The sequence below is a fragment of the Coregonus lavaretus genome (genome assembly GCF_964263955.1).
Source record: "Coregonus lavaretus genome assembly, chromosome: 17".
In the NCBI taxonomy this organism is placed as follows: domain Eukaryota; kingdom Metazoa; phylum Chordata; class Actinopteri; order Salmoniformes; family Salmonidae; genus Coregonus; species Coregonus lavaretus.
This window is the reverse complement of record NC_140004.1, coordinates 44311294-44329590: the sequence shown is the minus strand read 5'-3', so window position 1 is coordinate 44329590 and position 18297 is coordinate 44311294. Positions and strand designations below refer to the sequence as shown.

General features: G+C 45.5%; 1 protein-coding gene and 1 long non-coding RNA gene across 3 annotated transcripts in view; one reads left to right on the top strand and one right to left on the bottom strand.

Annotated features, from left to right (window-relative positions):
- The window catches only part of LOC311144912, a 173706-nt gene that overhangs the window by 26677 nt on the left and 128732 nt on the right, over positions 1-18297 (bottom strand). The window lies entirely within an intron of this gene.
- The window catches only part of LOC311144975 (uncharacterized protein), a 74186-nt gene that overhangs the window by 11716 nt on the left and 44173 nt on the right, over positions 1-18297 (top strand). For both annotated transcript variants that reach the window (XR_014614559.1, XM_084181175.1), the window contains exons 2-3: positions 4204-10893; positions 17785-18069. Coding sequence is in view for 1 of the 2 variants with exons in the window: in XM_084181175.1 (XP_084037301.1) it covers positions 4239-10893; positions 17785-18069 (6940 nt within the window). In the remaining variant the exon portion in view is untranslated. The remainder of the gene's footprint in view (positions 1-4203; positions 10894-17784; positions 18070-18297) is intronic.

Genomic DNA, 18297 nt, shown 5'->3' with positions numbered 1-18297 from the left:
GACCGTTTGAGCAGACACATGCACATTTGTGGCCTGCTGGAGGTCATTTTGCAGGGCTCTGGCAGTGGTCCTCCTGCTCCTCCTTGCACAAAGGCGGAGGTAGCAGTCCTGCTGCTGGGTTGTTGCCCTCCTGCGGCCTCCTCCACGTCTCCTGATGAACTGGCCTGTCTCCTGGTAGCGCCTCCATGCTCTGGACACTACGCTGACAGACATAGCAAACCTTCTTGCCACAGCTCGCATTGATGTGCCGTCCTGGATGAGCTGCACTATCTGAGCCACTTGTGTGGGTTGTAGACTCCGTCTCATGCTACCACTAGAGTGAAAGCACCGCCAGCATTCAAAAGTGACCAAAACATCAGCCAGGAAGCACAGTCCTTTATTGGGGGTGTCTTGCTAATTGCCTATAATTTCCACCTGTTGTCTATTCCATTTGCACAACAGCATGTGAAATGTATTGTCAATCAGTGTTGCTTCCTAAGTGGACAGTTTGATTTGATCACGCTCTCTGTAGCCGATGTGAGTAAGACTTTTAAGCAGGTCAACATTCACAAGGCCACAGGGCCAGACGGATTACCAGGACGTGTACTCCGAGCATGTGCTGACCAACTGGCAAGTGTCTTCACTGACATTTTCAACATGTCCCTGACTGAGTCTGTACTACCAACATGTTTCAAGCAGACCACCATAGTCCCCGTGCCCAAGGACTCTAAGATAACCTGCCTAAATGACTACCGACCCGTAGCACTGACGTCTGTAGCCATGAAGTGCTTTGAAAGGCTGGTCATGGCTCACATCAACAGCATTATCCCAGGAACCCTAGACCCACTCTAATTTGCATACCGCCCCAACAGATCCACAGATGATGCAATCTCTATTGCACTCCACACTGCCCTTTCCCACCTGGACAAGAGGAACACCTACGTGAGAATGCTATTCATTGACTACAGCTCAGCATTCAACACCATAGTGCCCTCTAAGCTCATCACTAAGCTAAGGATCCTGGGACTAAACACCTCCCTCTGCAACTGGATCCTGGACTTCCTGACGGGCCGCCCCCAGGTGATAAGGGTAGGTAACAACACATCTGCCACACTGATCCTCAACACGGGGGCCCCTCAGGGGTGCGTGCTCAGTCACCTCCCGTACTCCCTGTTCACCCATGACTGCATGGCCAGGCACGACTCCAACACCATCATTAAGTTTGCAGACGACACAACAGTGGTAGGCCTGATCACCGACAACGATGAGACAGCCTATAGGGAGGAGGTCAGAGACCTGGCCGTGTGGTGCCAGGACAACAACCTCTCCCTCAACGTGACCAAGACCAAGGAGATGATTGTGGACTACAGGAAAAAAAAGAGGACTGAGCACGCCCCCATTCTCATCGACGGGGCTGTAGTGGAACAGGTTGAGAGCTTCAAGTTCCTTGGTGTCCACATCACCAACGAACTATCATGGTCCAAACACACCAAGACAGTCGTGAAGAGGGCACGACAAAGCCTATTCCCCCTCAGGAGACTGAAAAGATTTGGCATGGGTCCTCAGATCCTCAAAAAATTCTACAGCTGCACCATCGAGAGCATCCTGACTGGTTGCATCACCGCATGGTATGGCAACTGCTTGGCCTCCGACTACAAGGCACTACAGAGGGTAGTGCGTACGGCCCAGTACATCACTGGGGCCAAGCTTCCTGCCATCCAGGACCTCTATACCAGGCGGTGTCAGAGGAAGACCCTCAAAATTGTCAAAGACTCCAGCCACCCTAGTCATAGACTGTTCTCTCTGCTACCGCACGGCAAGCGGTACCGGAGTGCCAAGTCTAGGTCCAAAAGACTTCTCAACAGCTTCTACCCCCAAGCCATAAGACTCCTGAACAGCTGATCATGGCTACCCGGACTATTTGCACTGCCCCCCCACCCCATCCTTTTACGCTGCTGCCACTCTGTTAATCATATTTATGCATAGTCACTTTAACTCTACCCACATGTACATATTACTTCACCTACCTCAACTAGCCAGTGCCCCCGCACATTGACTCTGCACCGGTACCCCCCTGTATATATAGCCTCCCTACTGTTATTTTATTTTACTTCTGCTCTTTTCTTTTCTCAACACTTTTTTTGTTGTTGTTTTATTTTTACTTTTTTTGTTTAAAATAAATGCACTGTTGGTTAAGGGCTGTAAGTAAGCATTTCACTGTAATGTCTGCACCTGTTGTATTCGGCGCATGTGGCCAATACAATTTGATTTGATTTGATTTGATTTCATAGAAGTGTGATTGACTTGGAGTTACATTGTGTTGTGTAAGTTTTCCCTTTATTTATATACACTAATGTATTTTTCCTCTTGCTCAGTTGTGGCCCGGGACCTCCCACTCCTCTTTCTATTCTGGTTAGAGCAAGTTTGCGCTGTTCTGTGAAGGGAGTAGTACACAGCGTTGTACGAGATCTTCAGTTTCTTGGCAATTTCTCAGATGGAATAGCCTTCATTTCTCAGAACAAGAATAGACTGATGAGTTTCAGAAGAAAGTTATTTGTTTCTGGCCATTTTGAGCCTGTAATCGAACCCACAATTGTTGATGCTCCAGATACTCAACTAGTCTCAAGAAGGCCAGTAGTATTGCTTCTTAAATCAGCACAACAGTTTTCAGCTGTGCTAACATAATTGCAAAAGGGTTTTCTAATGATCAATTAGCCTTTTAAAATGATAAACTTGGATTAGCAAATACAACGTGCCATTGGAACACAGGACTGATGGTTGCTGATAATGGGTCTCTGTATGCCTATGTAGATATTCCATTAAAAATCAGCCGTTTCCAGCTACAATAGCCATTTACAACATGAACAATGTCTACACTGTATTTCTGATCAATTTGATGTTATTTTAATGACCCCCCAAAACAAATTATTTCGAAAACAAGGACATTTCTAAGTGACCCCAAACTTTTGAATGGTAGTGTACATCAGTCGGGTTTTAGACCAGGTTATAGCACTATCTCTGCTGCATCCCTAGTTATAAATGATGTGGTTAACAGTATGGATAAAAGGCAACATTGTGCTGCCCTCTTCATTGACCTGTCATAGGCTTTTGATTCTGTTGATCACTCACTGCTAATTCAGAGGCTTTCCTCAATTGGCCTAGACCAGGCTGCATGTAACTGGTTTAAAAATGACTTGACAGATAGAACTCAATGTGTATCTACTGACGGTGTTAAGTCAGGTTTCCTGGATATTACGAAAGGTGTCCCGCAAGGGTCGATTCTGGGTCCTGTACTTTTTACTGTTTACATGAACAATATCGACTTGTCTGTAAAAAACTGTAACCTTATGTAGATGGTACTGTTGTGTATGCTATTGCCCCCATGGTTGACCAGGCTCTATCTGAATTACAGTCTACCTTCATTGTATTACAGAAAAACTTGATTGACCTGAAATTAGTATTGAATGCAGGTAAAACTAAGTATATGTTGTTCTCTAGAGCGCATAAAAATAACTCTGATCTAAGCATATGTACTTCGGATGGTGTCCATTTTGATCGTATCCCTTATTACAAATATCTGGGCATCTGGATAGATGAAAAGCTGTCTTTTAAAATGCAAATTGATGAGTTAGTTAAGAAGCTGAGAATTTAAAAGGGCTTCTTCTATAGAAATAGGTCCTGCCTCTCGCTAAATAGTAGAATGCAGATTATTCAGTCAACGTTCCTATCGGTCCTAGAATATGGCGACATCATCTATATGAACGCAGCTGCCACTTAATTAATGTCGTTAGATGCAGTTTATCATAGCACACTGTGCTTTATTACGGGTGACAATTTTAATACTCATCACTGCATTCTCTACCAGAAAGTTAATACTATGAATCCTTAATAACATGAATCTATCCTTAATATCATCAATATATCCTTAATGTCATTCATCTATCCTTAATATCATTAATCTATCCTACTGAGTTAGGTATATCAGCTTTTAGTTTTCTTGCATCTTATTTGTTGAACATTATCAGTATGATCCTGATAAAATAAAGGTTAAATAAATATAATTAATCTATCGTTAATATCATTAATCTATCCTTAATATCGTTAATCCTTAATATCAATAATCTATCCTTAATATCATTAATATATCCTTAATACCATTAATCCTTAATATCGTTAATCTATCCTTAATATCTTTCCATATTTTGTTTTTCTTTCTTTTCCCAGGAGAAAGCAGTTTTTGTGAATGTTGAACAGCCACCATGAGGCCTGCTGGTCTTTCCATTTTCATTGCCGTCCTCTCAGCCTCTGTCCTGGGGTGCAGCTCCATGTGGCCTTACTCCAGCCTGGAGTGGCAACATGTTGACAATAATCGGCCAAATGAAGTGGAAATTCACTTAGTGCTGGGGCCACTCGATGTCTTCAACAACGACCCATCTTATATAGATTACGGAACGTCTTACTTCACACAGAAAAAAGACAAGGTGTGTGTTTTAAAATTAAACACGGACCAAAACGGTCAACCCATTTTTGAAGAGCTTTCCAGGCCAAGTGGTGTGAGCGATACACTTATTCAGAATGCTGATAGAGTCAAGATTACCTTGATTTCTCATGGTCAGAGAAAACTTATAGAGTCAATATACGGAAATACGAAATATTATGGTGTGGACTACAACATCAATAACATGAATTACCAACAACTGGCTAGTGTGGTGAAGGAATTGGTCAGCAAGCTGAAACAACCCCTAGTTGAAATGCGATTCATTGTTTGCAATGCTGGCTCGAACGCCGCAGGAAATTATATGACTCGATTCATGAAGGAGGTGAATAATAATAATCAGGGGTTCCAGCTCCGTAAGATTGTGGCGTACGACACCTACGTGTCAACAACCAACACATTAAATGTTTACCAAACTGAATTTGTTGATGTTCCTGAAAAACTATTCTGGAATTATGAGCAACAGGGTATTATGGAACCTTTTCCTGATCTCGTCAACCAGGGGCGAATAAGGAATGAAATGACCATAAAAGATGAAAGAAGAGTTGTGTTTACTTATGAAAAAGGAGACGTGTATCGCAGCAACTTGCGAAAAATTACTAATCATAATAATAATCAAATGGACGTCGACATGGAAACAAACATAAACCAGCTTAATGACCAAAACAGCTTTGGGGAGCAGCTTGATAATCACTTACATGGTTGTTTTAAGAAGAGGCGGCGGCGCAGAAATGTGTGCAATTCAGAGGAGTATGTGGTGAAGGAGACGTCACTGAGCATTAAAGACGGTCAAGTGGAGGTGGAAGTGGCAAGCAGGAGGAACCCAGAGGACACCCACCTGGTCTCCTTCCCTCTCGATGAGTCCAAAACCTTCTACACCCGGCAGATCGAAGAGAATGCCATGCATCAGGGCAGTCGAGTGAAAGGGGCAGGTGGGGGTGTCCTGGACAAGATCAACAGAGGCATGGCAGTGTATGGCATTGTGGCTGGCTTCATTGGGGCGGGGAAGTTTTTTGCAGAGAATGACACAGCCAGAGGGGCCTTCACTCTCACCCAGTCTCTACACGGGCTTGGGGGGCTGACTGGCGTGAATCAACAGCTCTCCAAAATGTCCCAGAACATATTAAAAAGAACCATCCGTGAAGGGGCAGAGAGATTGGGTCTGGAGAAGACACTGGAGAGAGTCAGCGGCTCACTGGAAAGAGCTGAGGAGAGTGCCACTGGACAGTTTCTGAAGGACATTCCCTTCGTTGGCTTGGGTTTCCAATTCTATTTCATAGCTGAAGATTCTGTAGCTATTCAGACAAGCAACAACTCTGACCCAGAACAGAATAAATATTATGGCTTAAAAGTTTCCAACTTAGTCTTGGACGTGTCAACCACAGTGCTGTCCATCGCTGAAGTGGCCTTCCCTCCGGCAGCACTCATTCTGGAGCCCATAATCATTGGCCTGACCATAGTTAGGATGTCAATCAGTGATTTTTACTGCGATGTTGTGAGTGAGCTGGACCGGCTGCCCAAGGCTGCTAATGACATACAGAAACTGACTGCTGTTTTAAAAGGGTTAGCGGAAGGTGCTTTGGATTTTGGGACTGGAGGGCTGCTGAGACAGATGAAAGAGGTGGATGAAGAATACAGGAAAAACCAAGAGCTTCTGCTGAATTTGTCCTCTCCGGGCGCCTATTACAGAATAGTGGCCAATGACGGTAACGCAAGCACCATCGACCTGACGGAAGGGGCGCTCTCTCAGTACGGGGGTTTGATAACGGTCCAGCTGTCGAACCACGGCAATGTCACCATTCAGATTGGAGGCATTGATGATGGGCGAGGCGGGGTCAAAACCATTGTGAAAACATTCCACAACCCCGCCATTCAGAGCATCATTCTTGGGGTGGGGGCGTCTCGCCAGTTTCTGTACACCCAGAAGACTGCAAACCTGTGGTGGGTCATCCCAGTGCACTCCCAACGGGTCATCTGTGGAGAACTCCTACTCCGCTCCTCCCTGTTCGGCACCTATTATGGGAATGACAAGGACAACTCCTTCTTTGCCCTCCAGCAACCCGCAGCGGAGCAGCCTCCCCCAGCTCCCTCAGACCCCTGTGCTTATGGAGGCCTTGACTTGGACTACGTGATCCGGAACTACCACTACACCATCCATGGCCATGGGGGGGACGACTTTTTCTTTCTCGGGCAGCAGGCTTCGGTGCTCTCTGGCGGAGAAGGGAGGGACCTTTACGTCTTTCCCACAGGCGGAACCATTTCCGAGATTGACAACTTCTCCCACGATTTGTTTGAGGATCACCTGCTGATTAAAGCACCTTTCAGCCGCATTGATTGTATCCGGTATCAAAATGATCTTTTACTCGTTTACGGACAACAGAAGAAGCACCAGATCACCATAAGGAACTGGTTTACCCACAGCAACGTTGACTACTATCAGCACATGACATTTCAGTCTGCTGACGGTGTCATGTTTAAAATAGCAGACAGAGGACTTACGGGGCACAAGTTCCATACTAACTGTGTCCCGGAAATTCTGGACAACACCAAATCCCAAAGTCCGGTGTCTCTCAGACTGGAGGGGGATTACCAAAGCGTAATTAGGGTTTTGGGCAGCAATTTTAGTGACAGCATTTTGGGCAACAAAAGGGACAACGTTCTCAATGGTGGTCCGGGAGCAGACGTGCTTGAAGGAGGAGAGGGAGCCGACACCTATGAGATCTTCCCAGCAGAAGGCTGTGATATCATCAACAACTACGCCACAGACCAGAAATTAGACTTGGTGGTGTTTCACGTGCCCTTCCAGAGTATTCGTGCAGAACTGCTGGATGATGGTGTTCGGGTGACAGACGAAAAAGAGCCCAAGTCGACGTGTTTCCATTTGCAAAAGTGGAACATTGACAGACAATATCAACACTTGGCGTTTCTGTCTTCAGATCATGTGACTTTTTACATCTCAAAAAGTGAAGACAGTGGGCTGGTAAAGACGCCGCTGATGGTCGACCTCAGCACAGAGAAACACGGCAGCACCGTAAACCTCAACAAAACTGACCAACACTTCCACACTGTGGTGACTGTCTTCGACTCCCCCTATGATGACGTCATTGTCGGGAATGCGCTGGGCAACTTCCTGAGCTGCACCGGGGGCAGGGACCGCCTGCAGGGAGGAGGCGGAAGTGATAAATACGTCATCAAGTCTGGGTGCGGAGGAGCTCACATCAACAATTTTGCAGAAGACAAAACTAGCGATGTTTTGTTTATCCAGTATGCCTGGGGGGAAATCAAAACAGAGCTTAGATTCCCACATCTCATGTTGAAGGTGGCAGTTGTTAACATTGAAGTCGTCCTGTGGGACTGGTTCCAGGGTGAGAACTTCCAACACCTGGTTGTGCAGACTTTAGACGGTATCATTGCCACCTTGCCGCTCAATGCGTCAGACCAGAACATCATGAGTCCCATGGAAATTAACCTCAGCAAGGAGGAGTGTACAGACCAGAAACAAATATTTGACTTGAGCAAAGAGCCCTGGAGGAAAGTGGAAAGGTTCCAAGCCAAATCTAGCAAGTGTTCATACACTGTGATTGGAAATTCATTGGACAACTTCATAGACCCTGGCATTGGAAACATTTACAAGTACCAGTACCTGCGGGGAGGCAATGGGTCAGACACCTACGTCTTAGGCCATGCATACGGCTATGAGAATGAAATTGACAATGAGGCAGAAGACATGAAAATGGACAACCTCTTCCTCCAGGTCCTCTATGAAGACGTCGAAGTTCTCCTGGAGAGACCCCACATTATCATGTTCTCCCGCTCTAGAAACGACTCAGTCCGTGTCCGCTTGCTAAAGTACTTGAAGGGGCCGAAGTTCCAGCACCTCCTGGTTCGTTCCTTGGACGGATTTCTGTTCGAAATCAATGGTGATTCTTACCCCTACAAGTCCGTCCTCAGCATTGACATGGCATCCTCCTCCAAGAGCTGCAACATCAGCTGTGCCTCATCAGGAAGCGAATTTAGCAATGTTTCTAGAATACGCGGAGCCACTGCTTTCAGTAACTATATCACGAGCAGCAACAGCAGTTTCCTCATTGCCGGGGGCAACATGAATGACTATATCCATGGCAACCAGGGAAGCGAGAAGATTGAGGGCTTTGGAGGAAATGACATCATCATCGGAAATGGTGGGAACGACGTACTGGAGGGTGGAGAAGGGGAGGATGAAATCCAGGGCGGTGAGGGAGACGACTTCATCTACGGGGGAGGTGGGTCCGACAGGATTGACGGGGGTCCTGGGATCGACACAGTGTTCTTTAGTGGAGACGTGCAGACGGGCAGCGGGGTCACGGTGGACCTGCACTCAGGCAGGGGGTGGGGAGCAGACGCAGAGAATGACACCTTCACTGGTGTTGAGAGGGTGATCGGGACAGAGTTCAACGACCTGCTGATCGGAGACAACGAGGACAACCAGCTGATTGGTAAATTTGGAAATGACACTCTGGTGCCGGAACACGGTTCAGACCTGCTGTGCGGGGGGCCAGGAAGAGACCTCTATATTCTGGACGACAGCAGCGGAGTGAAACACATCGACAACTTCGCCTCCGACGGGATCGAGGATAGTGTTCTAATTCGTAACTTCGCCCGACAGGACGCCTGCTTCTTTACTCTAGAAGGAAACCTGGTTGTTTCTCTGCATTACCGAGACCCTCTTCTAAACCTGATTGGCAGAGACTCGCTCACTGTTATTTTTGACAACTGGAGCAGCAACCGCTCGCTTTACCAGCACATCAGCTTTGCCTTTGCAAATGACATCCTGATTGACTCATCCTACTTCAGCTCAGCCGCTGAGATTAGCCCCTCCCTCAAGGCTTGTAACTCATCCCTCCTACCCCTCAGCGTGACACGTGCTAATGAGACAGCCATTGAACTTGAAGACATGGCTCTGGGGAGAGTAGGAAGTGTGGCAGAGTCAATGTTCCGCTATAATTTAAAAGTGTCAGACCAGCTTTTCCACACCGACACTTTAACTTGGGGTAACAGGCCCTCATTGGAAATCAGTGGCCTCCTTTCTGGAGTCCTTTACACCTTTCAGCTTTACCTGACGAAATGTGAGGTTCCCGTTTTGGTTTTATGGGAGGCAGCACAGAGAACGAAACCCAATCCGCCAGCATCTCTGAAAGTGCTGCACATCACCCATAGCAGTGTGATGATAAACTGGGCAGCACCCCCTGAGGGATCTGACCCCAACAGCGAGAGTTACGCTTACATGGTGCTTGTGGAAGAAGACAGCGGTGACCTGGTGACGCACTTCAACACCAGCGACACCAGGGCGGAAATCCGTGACTTAAAACCCAAATCTGCATACAGGGTCGCTGTGTCATCGGTAATGGAAGAGATGGAAAGTCAGAAGGCTGTCTTTCCACCCATAGAAACTCTAAACATATGCCTAGGCTTCATCGCCCCCAGTGGAAGCACTATCGTTGAGGAGAAAATGACAGCGGATGGACCGGTGGCGGTGATTGAGTGCCTGGAAGGCTACCAGCTGACCTCCGGCTCTGAAATTCAATGCACACCAACAGACCTATTACAACCCTTGAACAGACCCTGTGTCCCCATAGGCTGCATCCATCGGGGCGACCGTGTTCCTCATGGCAGTACGATCTCTGTTATCTGTCTTGGCTTTCTCTTTGAAAGCATGTGTCACTACGGGACTTTACAACCCACCCCTCCGGTGTGCTGCGGGAGCCCGCCGGAGATCAACAACGGGCATCACCAATCCTCGCGACACTCAAACTCCATAACAATTTTATACAGCTGTGACCCAGGGTATGATCTTTTTGGGGTGTCCAGCTTTACATGCCAGGTAGACTCAGGAGAGTGGTCCCCACCCACTGGAGGAGTGGTACTGGGCTGCATACCAATCCCTTGTCCTGCCCCTCCCCGGGTTCCTCATGGTACATTCTATTCACCTTCAGGTAGCACAGAGAATTTCAAAGAAGATGACTCTCTGTACTTGAGATGTGATGATTTCTACCACAGTTCCTCTGAGGACAGCAGCATAACCTGCCACAGTGGTTACTGGGGACTGAGAACCCCATCCTGTGAGCCCAACTTCCATCTTGTCAACGTTCAAGACAACCTTTATGACTTAGTTGACGATATCGAAGCACTGAGATTTTCTTCCGAAAATATTGGTCTCTACGCCAGGCTATCCTGCGAAGACAGACAGTTGGAGTTTGTAAAAGCGAGAAGTACTCGCTGGACTGCACAGGTGCAGTGTAGAAAAGTAAAGCTGCAGACAAGTGGCTCGGATTACACAGGGATCGTTGAAGGGAACGTGGACGGGGCCGGTTGGAGCAAAATTTGTGTTAAAGACTTGACTGCAGCTAAAGCTGTCTGTGGATACCTGTTTCCTGGTCATGGTGAGTAAGCATTTATGTACATCATTGATAAAGATGACTGTATGAAATAAATAATACCAAGACTGAGCTACAGTATATTGTATGCTCCAATTTGTTTTGAAATTATATATATGTATACAAATGCAATTGCTCAGAGAATGAGATTTTGATTAACAAATAATATTTTTTCTCTCAAAAAGATAAGGGTAAAAATTATTCAGACACACAGACGTAGACACACAGACATAGATACACACGCGCACACACACACACACACACACACACACACAAACACACACATAGAAACACACAGACATACAGAAAGACACGCACACAGGCAGACATACACTCAAATAGACACACACACACACACACTCATAGACCCACACACACTCATAGACACACACACACACTCATAGACCCACACACACTCATAAACACACAAACACACACACACACACATACACACACACAGACAAAGACACACAGACATACAGACACACACACATAGACCCACACACACTCATAGACCCACACACACTCATAAACACACAAACACACGCACACACACACACACACACACACACACACACACAGACATAGACACACAGACATACAGACACACACACATAGACAGACATACACACACAGACACACACGGACACACTCACTAAACACACACAGAGAGACACAAGCACAAACATACAGAGAGACACGCACAGCAATATGAACTCACCAGACTAACATATATATAACCAAGTACCGTAATATAAATTCCTCTTATGTAATATTGTCTGGTGAGTTTATATTGTTTATATTGCTGTTTCCATGACAGATGTTTATATTTTTTTTTAATTTTTTTTTATTTCACCTTTATTTACAGTTTTTTACAATCACTTTGGCACTAATTTCAGAACCTTGACGTCATTTTTCAAAACTCTAGACACAAAACTCAAAACGGTCATCACTTGTAACTCAGGCTGTCCAATGTTCAAAACATTGCATTGTGCGTTCAAATCTTTAAAGAAATCTTGCACTTGCACAATCATTGGTTCAAAAAACTAATTTATTGTGAAATACCAATGAAACGTTGATTTAGATCAACCACACACAAGCAAACGATAGTTTCACTGTGTCATTGTTCGTACAATCATTAAATATTGTAGTACAAAATAGGTGATACATGTTTCATTATGGTACTACATGTAAATACATCCCTGTAAAAGTACTGCTGTAGTAGAGAGAATACTACAGACACAGTGGAATCATTGAACAAAATCTGAAATATGTTGATGAAAAACGATACAGTACTGTAAAACATCAAATGCAGTGTTCCTCAACTTGCTTGCTTGTACTGTAAAAAGCAAAACATAGGAGTGATTACTGTACTTCTACATTTTCATCAACTCTGTCTTGTGGATTTGGCCACAGGTTCTCATCTACATCACAATGGATGTTTTCATTAGCCAAACATCTTGGAAGAAACCTTCGGGCATGGCGAATCCAGGCCTGACACTGGTCTGCCGTGATGTCATTGCATGTGTCATCCATGGCCTGGAGAAAAGTGACTTGTTCATGAGGGCGCCTATCATAAACCTTCCATCTCCATGTGGAGAAATATTCCTCAATCGGGTTAAGTAAAGGAGATTATGGGGGTAAATACAGGGTGGTATATTGTGCATGGGCCTGAAACCATGCTTGCTCGGATTTCATTGGACACTCTTTGCTGTTGCTGCCGCTGTCTTGGTCCGTGGCCTTGTCCTCTACCACGTTCCCCCACACCTCTCAAACAAGGCCCATGACCACCTCTCAGAAGTGGTGCTTGTCCCCTGCCATTCTTTTGACCAACACGTCTTCCTCGTCTTCCTCCCACCACTGCTTGACCTCTATTGTGACCTGGATCACCTGCCGGCTTCATGTTACAGTACGTATCGCTATATTGTTGCAAGTGGATCCCAATCAATACTTTATGTACTCGTTCCATAATGTGAACTCAATCATCAGTAACAAGTTGGCAGAATTGGACAAGCAATTACAAGGGCCTTCATCCATACAGTGCAGTACTGTCAATACTGTAAATAGTCTGAAAAGGTGGTACATGGGACCATAGAAACGGTGTCTGATAAAGAATGATGATGAAATATTACATCCATAGATAATGTAGTCTAATTGGTTCATGCTCCACGCTAATTGGTGACAATGAATCTCGTTATCTTGAAACTTTCGTGATCTAAATATGGAATAATGTTTGTCTGTTTCCATACAACTATGCATTAAGAGTAATGCAACAGTTACTTATCATTTTGAGCAGTTGTATCAATTGATAGTTGGATAATTGTAATGAAATGAATAGACACTCATCTGAAATGTAATGTGTGAATTGCCTTTTGAAATAGTAGTACTTTGATGTTAAGTTGTGTCATATTGAACAGGTGATTTTTGTTAAATGAACAAATGATCTTAGTTTTATGTGTATTGTATCCAAGCAATTGAAAAAAGTGATAGAGTTTTGAAAAATGTGCATTTTGATAATTGGTTGTGAGTTTTGTGTCTAGAGTTTTGAAAAATGACGTCAAGGTTCTGAAATTTGTGCCAAAGTGATTGTAAAAAACTGTAACCAGGTAAGCCAGTTGAGAACAAGTTCTCATTTACAACTGCGACCTGGCCAAGATAAAGCAAAGCAGTGCGATAAAAACAACAACAATACAGAGTTACACATGGGATAAACAAAAACGTACAGTCAATAACACAATAGAAAATAGAACATCTATATACAGTGTGTGCAAATGTAGCAAGTTATGGAGGTAAGGCAATAAATAGGCCATAGTGCAAAAATAATTACAATTTAGTATTAACACTGGAGTGATAGATGTGCAGAAGATGATGTGCAAATAGAGATACTGGGGTGCAAATGAGCAAAATAAATAACAATGTAAATAATAATATGGGGATGAGGTAGTTGGGTGGGCTAATTACAGATGGGCTGTGTACAGGTACAGTGATCGGTAAGGTGCTCTGACAACTGATGCTTAAAGTTAATGAGGGAGATAGGTGTCTCCAGCTTCAGAGATTTTTGTAGTTCGTTCCAGTCATTTGCAGCAGAGAACTGGAAGGAATGGCGGCCAAAGGAGGTGTTGGCTTTGGGGATGACCAGTCAGATATACCTGCTGGAGCGCATACTACGGGTGGGTGTTGCTATGGTGACCAATGAGTTAAGATTGGTGGGTAGTATATGCGGCTTTGGTGACAAAACGGATGGGACTGTGATAGACTACATCCAATTTGCTGAGTTGAGTGTTGGAAGCTATTTTGTAAATGACATCGCCGAAGTCAAGGATCGGTAGGATAGTCAGTTTTGCGAGGGCATGTTTTGCAGCATGAGTGAAGGAGGCTTTGTTGCGAAACAGAAAGCCGATTCTAGATTTAACTTTGGATTGGACATTCTTAATGTGAGTCTGGAAGGAGAGTTTACGGTCTAACCAGACACCTAGGTATTTGTAGTTGTCCACATATTCTAAGTCAGACCCGGCGAGAGTAGTGATTCTAGTCGGGCGGGCGGGTGCAAGCAGCGTTCGATTGAAGAGCATGCATTTCGTTTTACTAGTTTTTAAGAGCAGTTGGAGGCCACGGAAAGAGTGTTGTATGGCATTGAAACTTGTTTGGAAGTTTGTTAACACAGTGTCCAATGAAGGGCCATATGTATAGAAAATGGTGTCGTCTGCGTAGAGGTGGATCTGAGAGTCACCAGCAGCAAGAGCGACATCATTGATATACACAGAGAATAGAGTCGGCCCGAGAATTGAACCCTGTGGCACCCCCATAGAGAGTGCCAGAGGTCCAGACAACAGGCCCTCCGATTTGACACATTGAACACTATCTGAGAAGTAGTTGGTGAACCAGGCGAGGCAGTCAGTTGAGAAACCAAGTCTACTTAGTCTGCCAATAAGAATGCGATGATTGACAGAGTCAAAAGCCTTGGCCAGGTCGATGAAGACGGCTGCACAGTACTGTCTTTTATCAATCGCGGTTATTATATTGTTTAGGACCTTGAGCGTGGCTGAGGTGCACCCATGACCAGCTCGGAAACCAGATTGCATAGCGGAGAAGGTACGGTGGGATTCGAAGTGGTCGGTGATCTGTTTGTTAACTTGGCTTTCAAATACTTTCGAAAGGCAGGGTAGGATGGATATAGGTCTGTAAGAGTTTGGATCTAGAGTGTCACCCCCTTTGAAGAGGGGGATGACCGCAGCAGCTTTCCAATCTCTGGGGATCTCAGACGATACGAAAGAGAGGTTGAACAGGCTTGTAATAGGGGTTGCGACAATTTCGGCGGCAAATTTTAGAAAGAAAGGGTCCAGATTGTTTAGCCCAGCTGATTTGTTGGGGGTCCAGATTTTGCAGCTCTTTCAGGACATCAGGGGGGGGGGGGGGCATGGGCAAGTTGCGTCGGATGGTGCAGAGCTGGTGGCCGGGGTAGGGGTAGCCAGGTGGAAAGCATGGCCAGCCGTAGCAAAATGCTTATTGAAATTCTCGATTAGCGTCGATTTATCGGTGGTGACAGTGATTCCTAGCCTCAGTGCAGTGGGTAGCTTGGAGGAGGTACTTTTATTCTCCATGGACTTTACAGTGTCCCAAAACATTTTGGAGTTAGTGCTACAGGATGCAAGTTTCTGTTTGAAAAAGCTAGCCTTTGCTTTCCTAACTGATTGTGTATATTGGTTCCTGACTTCCCTGAAAAGTTGCATATCGCGGGGGCTGTTTGATGCTAATGCAGTACGCCACAGGATGTTTTGTGCTGGTCAATGGCAGCTATATCTGTTCTTAGTTCTGAATTTTTTGAATGGGGCATGCTTATTTAAGATGGAGAGGAAAGCACTTTTGAAGAACATCCAGGCATTCTCTACTGACGGAATGAGGTCAATATCCATCCAGGATACCTGGGCCAGGTCAATTAGAAAGGCCTGCTCGTTGAAGTGTTTTAGGGAGCGTTTGACAGTGATGAGGGGTGGTCGTTTGACCGCAGACCCATTACGGACGCAGGCAATGAGGCAGTGATCACTGAGATTCTGGTTGAAGACAGCGGAGGTGTATTTAGAGGGTACAACTGGGGGCTGAGGGTGGGCTGTAGCAAGCGGCAACAGTGAGAGACTTATTTCTGGAACGGTGGATTTTTAGAAGTAGAAGCTCAAACTGTTTGGGCACAGACCTGGATAGTATGATAGAGCTCTGCAGGCTATCTCTACAGTAGATTGCAACTAGGGATGGACATTTCTGAATTTTTGGTGGCCTTCCTACGCCAGGATTCAGTCACTGCTAGAACATCAGTGTTGGCAGAGTGTGCTAATGCAGTGAATAACTCAAACTTGGGGAGGAGGCTTCTGATGTTAACATGCAAGAAACCAAGGGTTTTACGGTTACAGAAGTCAACAAATGATAGCGCCTGGGGAGCAGGAGTGATACTGGGGGCTACAGGGCTTTGGTTAACCTCTACATCACCAGAGGAACAGAGGAGGAATATAATAAGTATACGGCTAAAGGCTTTAAGAACTGGTCTTCTAGTGTGTTGGGTACAGAGAATAAACGGGGCAGATTTCTGGGCGTTGTAGAATAGATTCAGGGAATTATGTACAGACAAGGATATGGAAGGATATGAGTACAGTGGAGGTACACCTAAGCATTGGGTAACGATGAAAGAGATAGCATCACTGGAGGTACCGATTGAGCCGGTCTCCGTGTGTATGGGGGGTGGGACAAAGAAGCTGTCTGAGGCAGGTTGTGCAGGACTAGGGGCTTTACAGTGAAATAGTACAATAACAACTAACCCAAACAGCAATAGGCTAGGCATATTGACATGGGAGAGAGGCATAACGCAATCACAGGTGTTATTCGAGAGGGCTAAGACAACAACTGGTAATGGCGACGAAAGTTTGGGCTGAGGCTAAACAGATAAACAGGATGGGGTACCGTGTAAAGGAACAGTCCAGTGGGCATCAGATGTGTAGCTGAGTGATCATAAGGTCCAGTGAACAGCAATAGGTAAGTCCGGGAGCAGTTTGTAGGCTGCTACAGCACAGGCGAGCAGGAGGCACGGCTGTTGATTAGGCGTGCTAGCGGGCCGGTGCTAGCAGATGGATCTTCGTGGTCGTCGCAACGGGAAGCTTGTTGAAACCACATCAGACGATTACGTCGGCAGACCAGTCGTGATGGATCGGCGGGGCTCCGTGTCGACACTAGGATGTCCTGTCCGGTTGACAGAGAGGTGGATAGCCAGGAGTTGGGCCTGGCTCGAGGCTGGCTCAAGGCTAACTGGTGCTAGCTTTGGGACAAGTGGTGATTAGTGGTGATTAGCCAACAACAACATCCATTCGGTTGCAGCTAGCTAGTTGTGATGATCCGGTGTTAAGGTCCAGTGATTCAGTGATTCCAGCAGAAAATCTGAAATGCTCTGGGTCGATAGCACGCTGTGCATACTGGCCAATAATTGTCCAGGCTAGAGCTGGCTGGTAGGTAGTGCAGGCCACAGATAGTGGTGAAGACCGCTAACGGTGGCTAATAGCAATAGCTAATAGCAAGTAGCTAGTTAGCTGGCTAGCTGGCTAGCTTTAGCCGTGGGTTCTTGATAAAAGGTATGAAGAAATAATAGAATCCGTTCCACATTGGGTGAGGCGGGTTGCAGGAAAGTATATATAGTTAAGGATGGAAAGTGAGTGTGTCCTCATGTAAAAAGAAGCTATTTACATGAGGACACAACATAATACACGACCACACTGGTATGGCATCTGTTTCCATGACAGATATTGTGTTTATATTGCTGTTTCCATGACAGATGTTTATATTTCTGTTTCCATGACAGATGTGTGTTATATTGCTGTTTTCATGTGCTCTTGTATTTTGTTGCTGTTGTGTGTACAGAATGGACAGCATCAGTGATCGACAGTGGAGAGTTTGTTTCTGAACAGACACACATCTGCGATGTCACGGGATGTAGGTTCATACCAGAAAGATTGAACTGCCTCAAACAGATCCAGTGCAGACACCGCTGTGATCCCGCTAATGTTCCCAATGGCCAAGCATTTTGTGCCTCCAATTTTGAAGGAGAAGAATGTGCTATAATGTGCAACCGACTCTATAATCTTGAAGTCTCCTCCCAGATCCAGTGTACCAGTTCTGGATGGTCAAGCTTTCCCTACTGCATCGGTAAGTGGACGTCTACTCAGTTATTAGGGGCGGCAGGTGGCTTAGTGGTTAAGAGCGTTGTGCCAGTAACCTGAAAGGTCGCTGGTTCTAATCCCCAAGCCGACTAGGTGAAAAAATCTGTCGATGTGCCCTTGAGCAAGGCACTTAACCTTAGTTGCTCTGGATAAGAGTGCCTGGTAAAAATGTTGTTTTTGTGCATTATTGTGGTGGAATTTAATCACTATACTT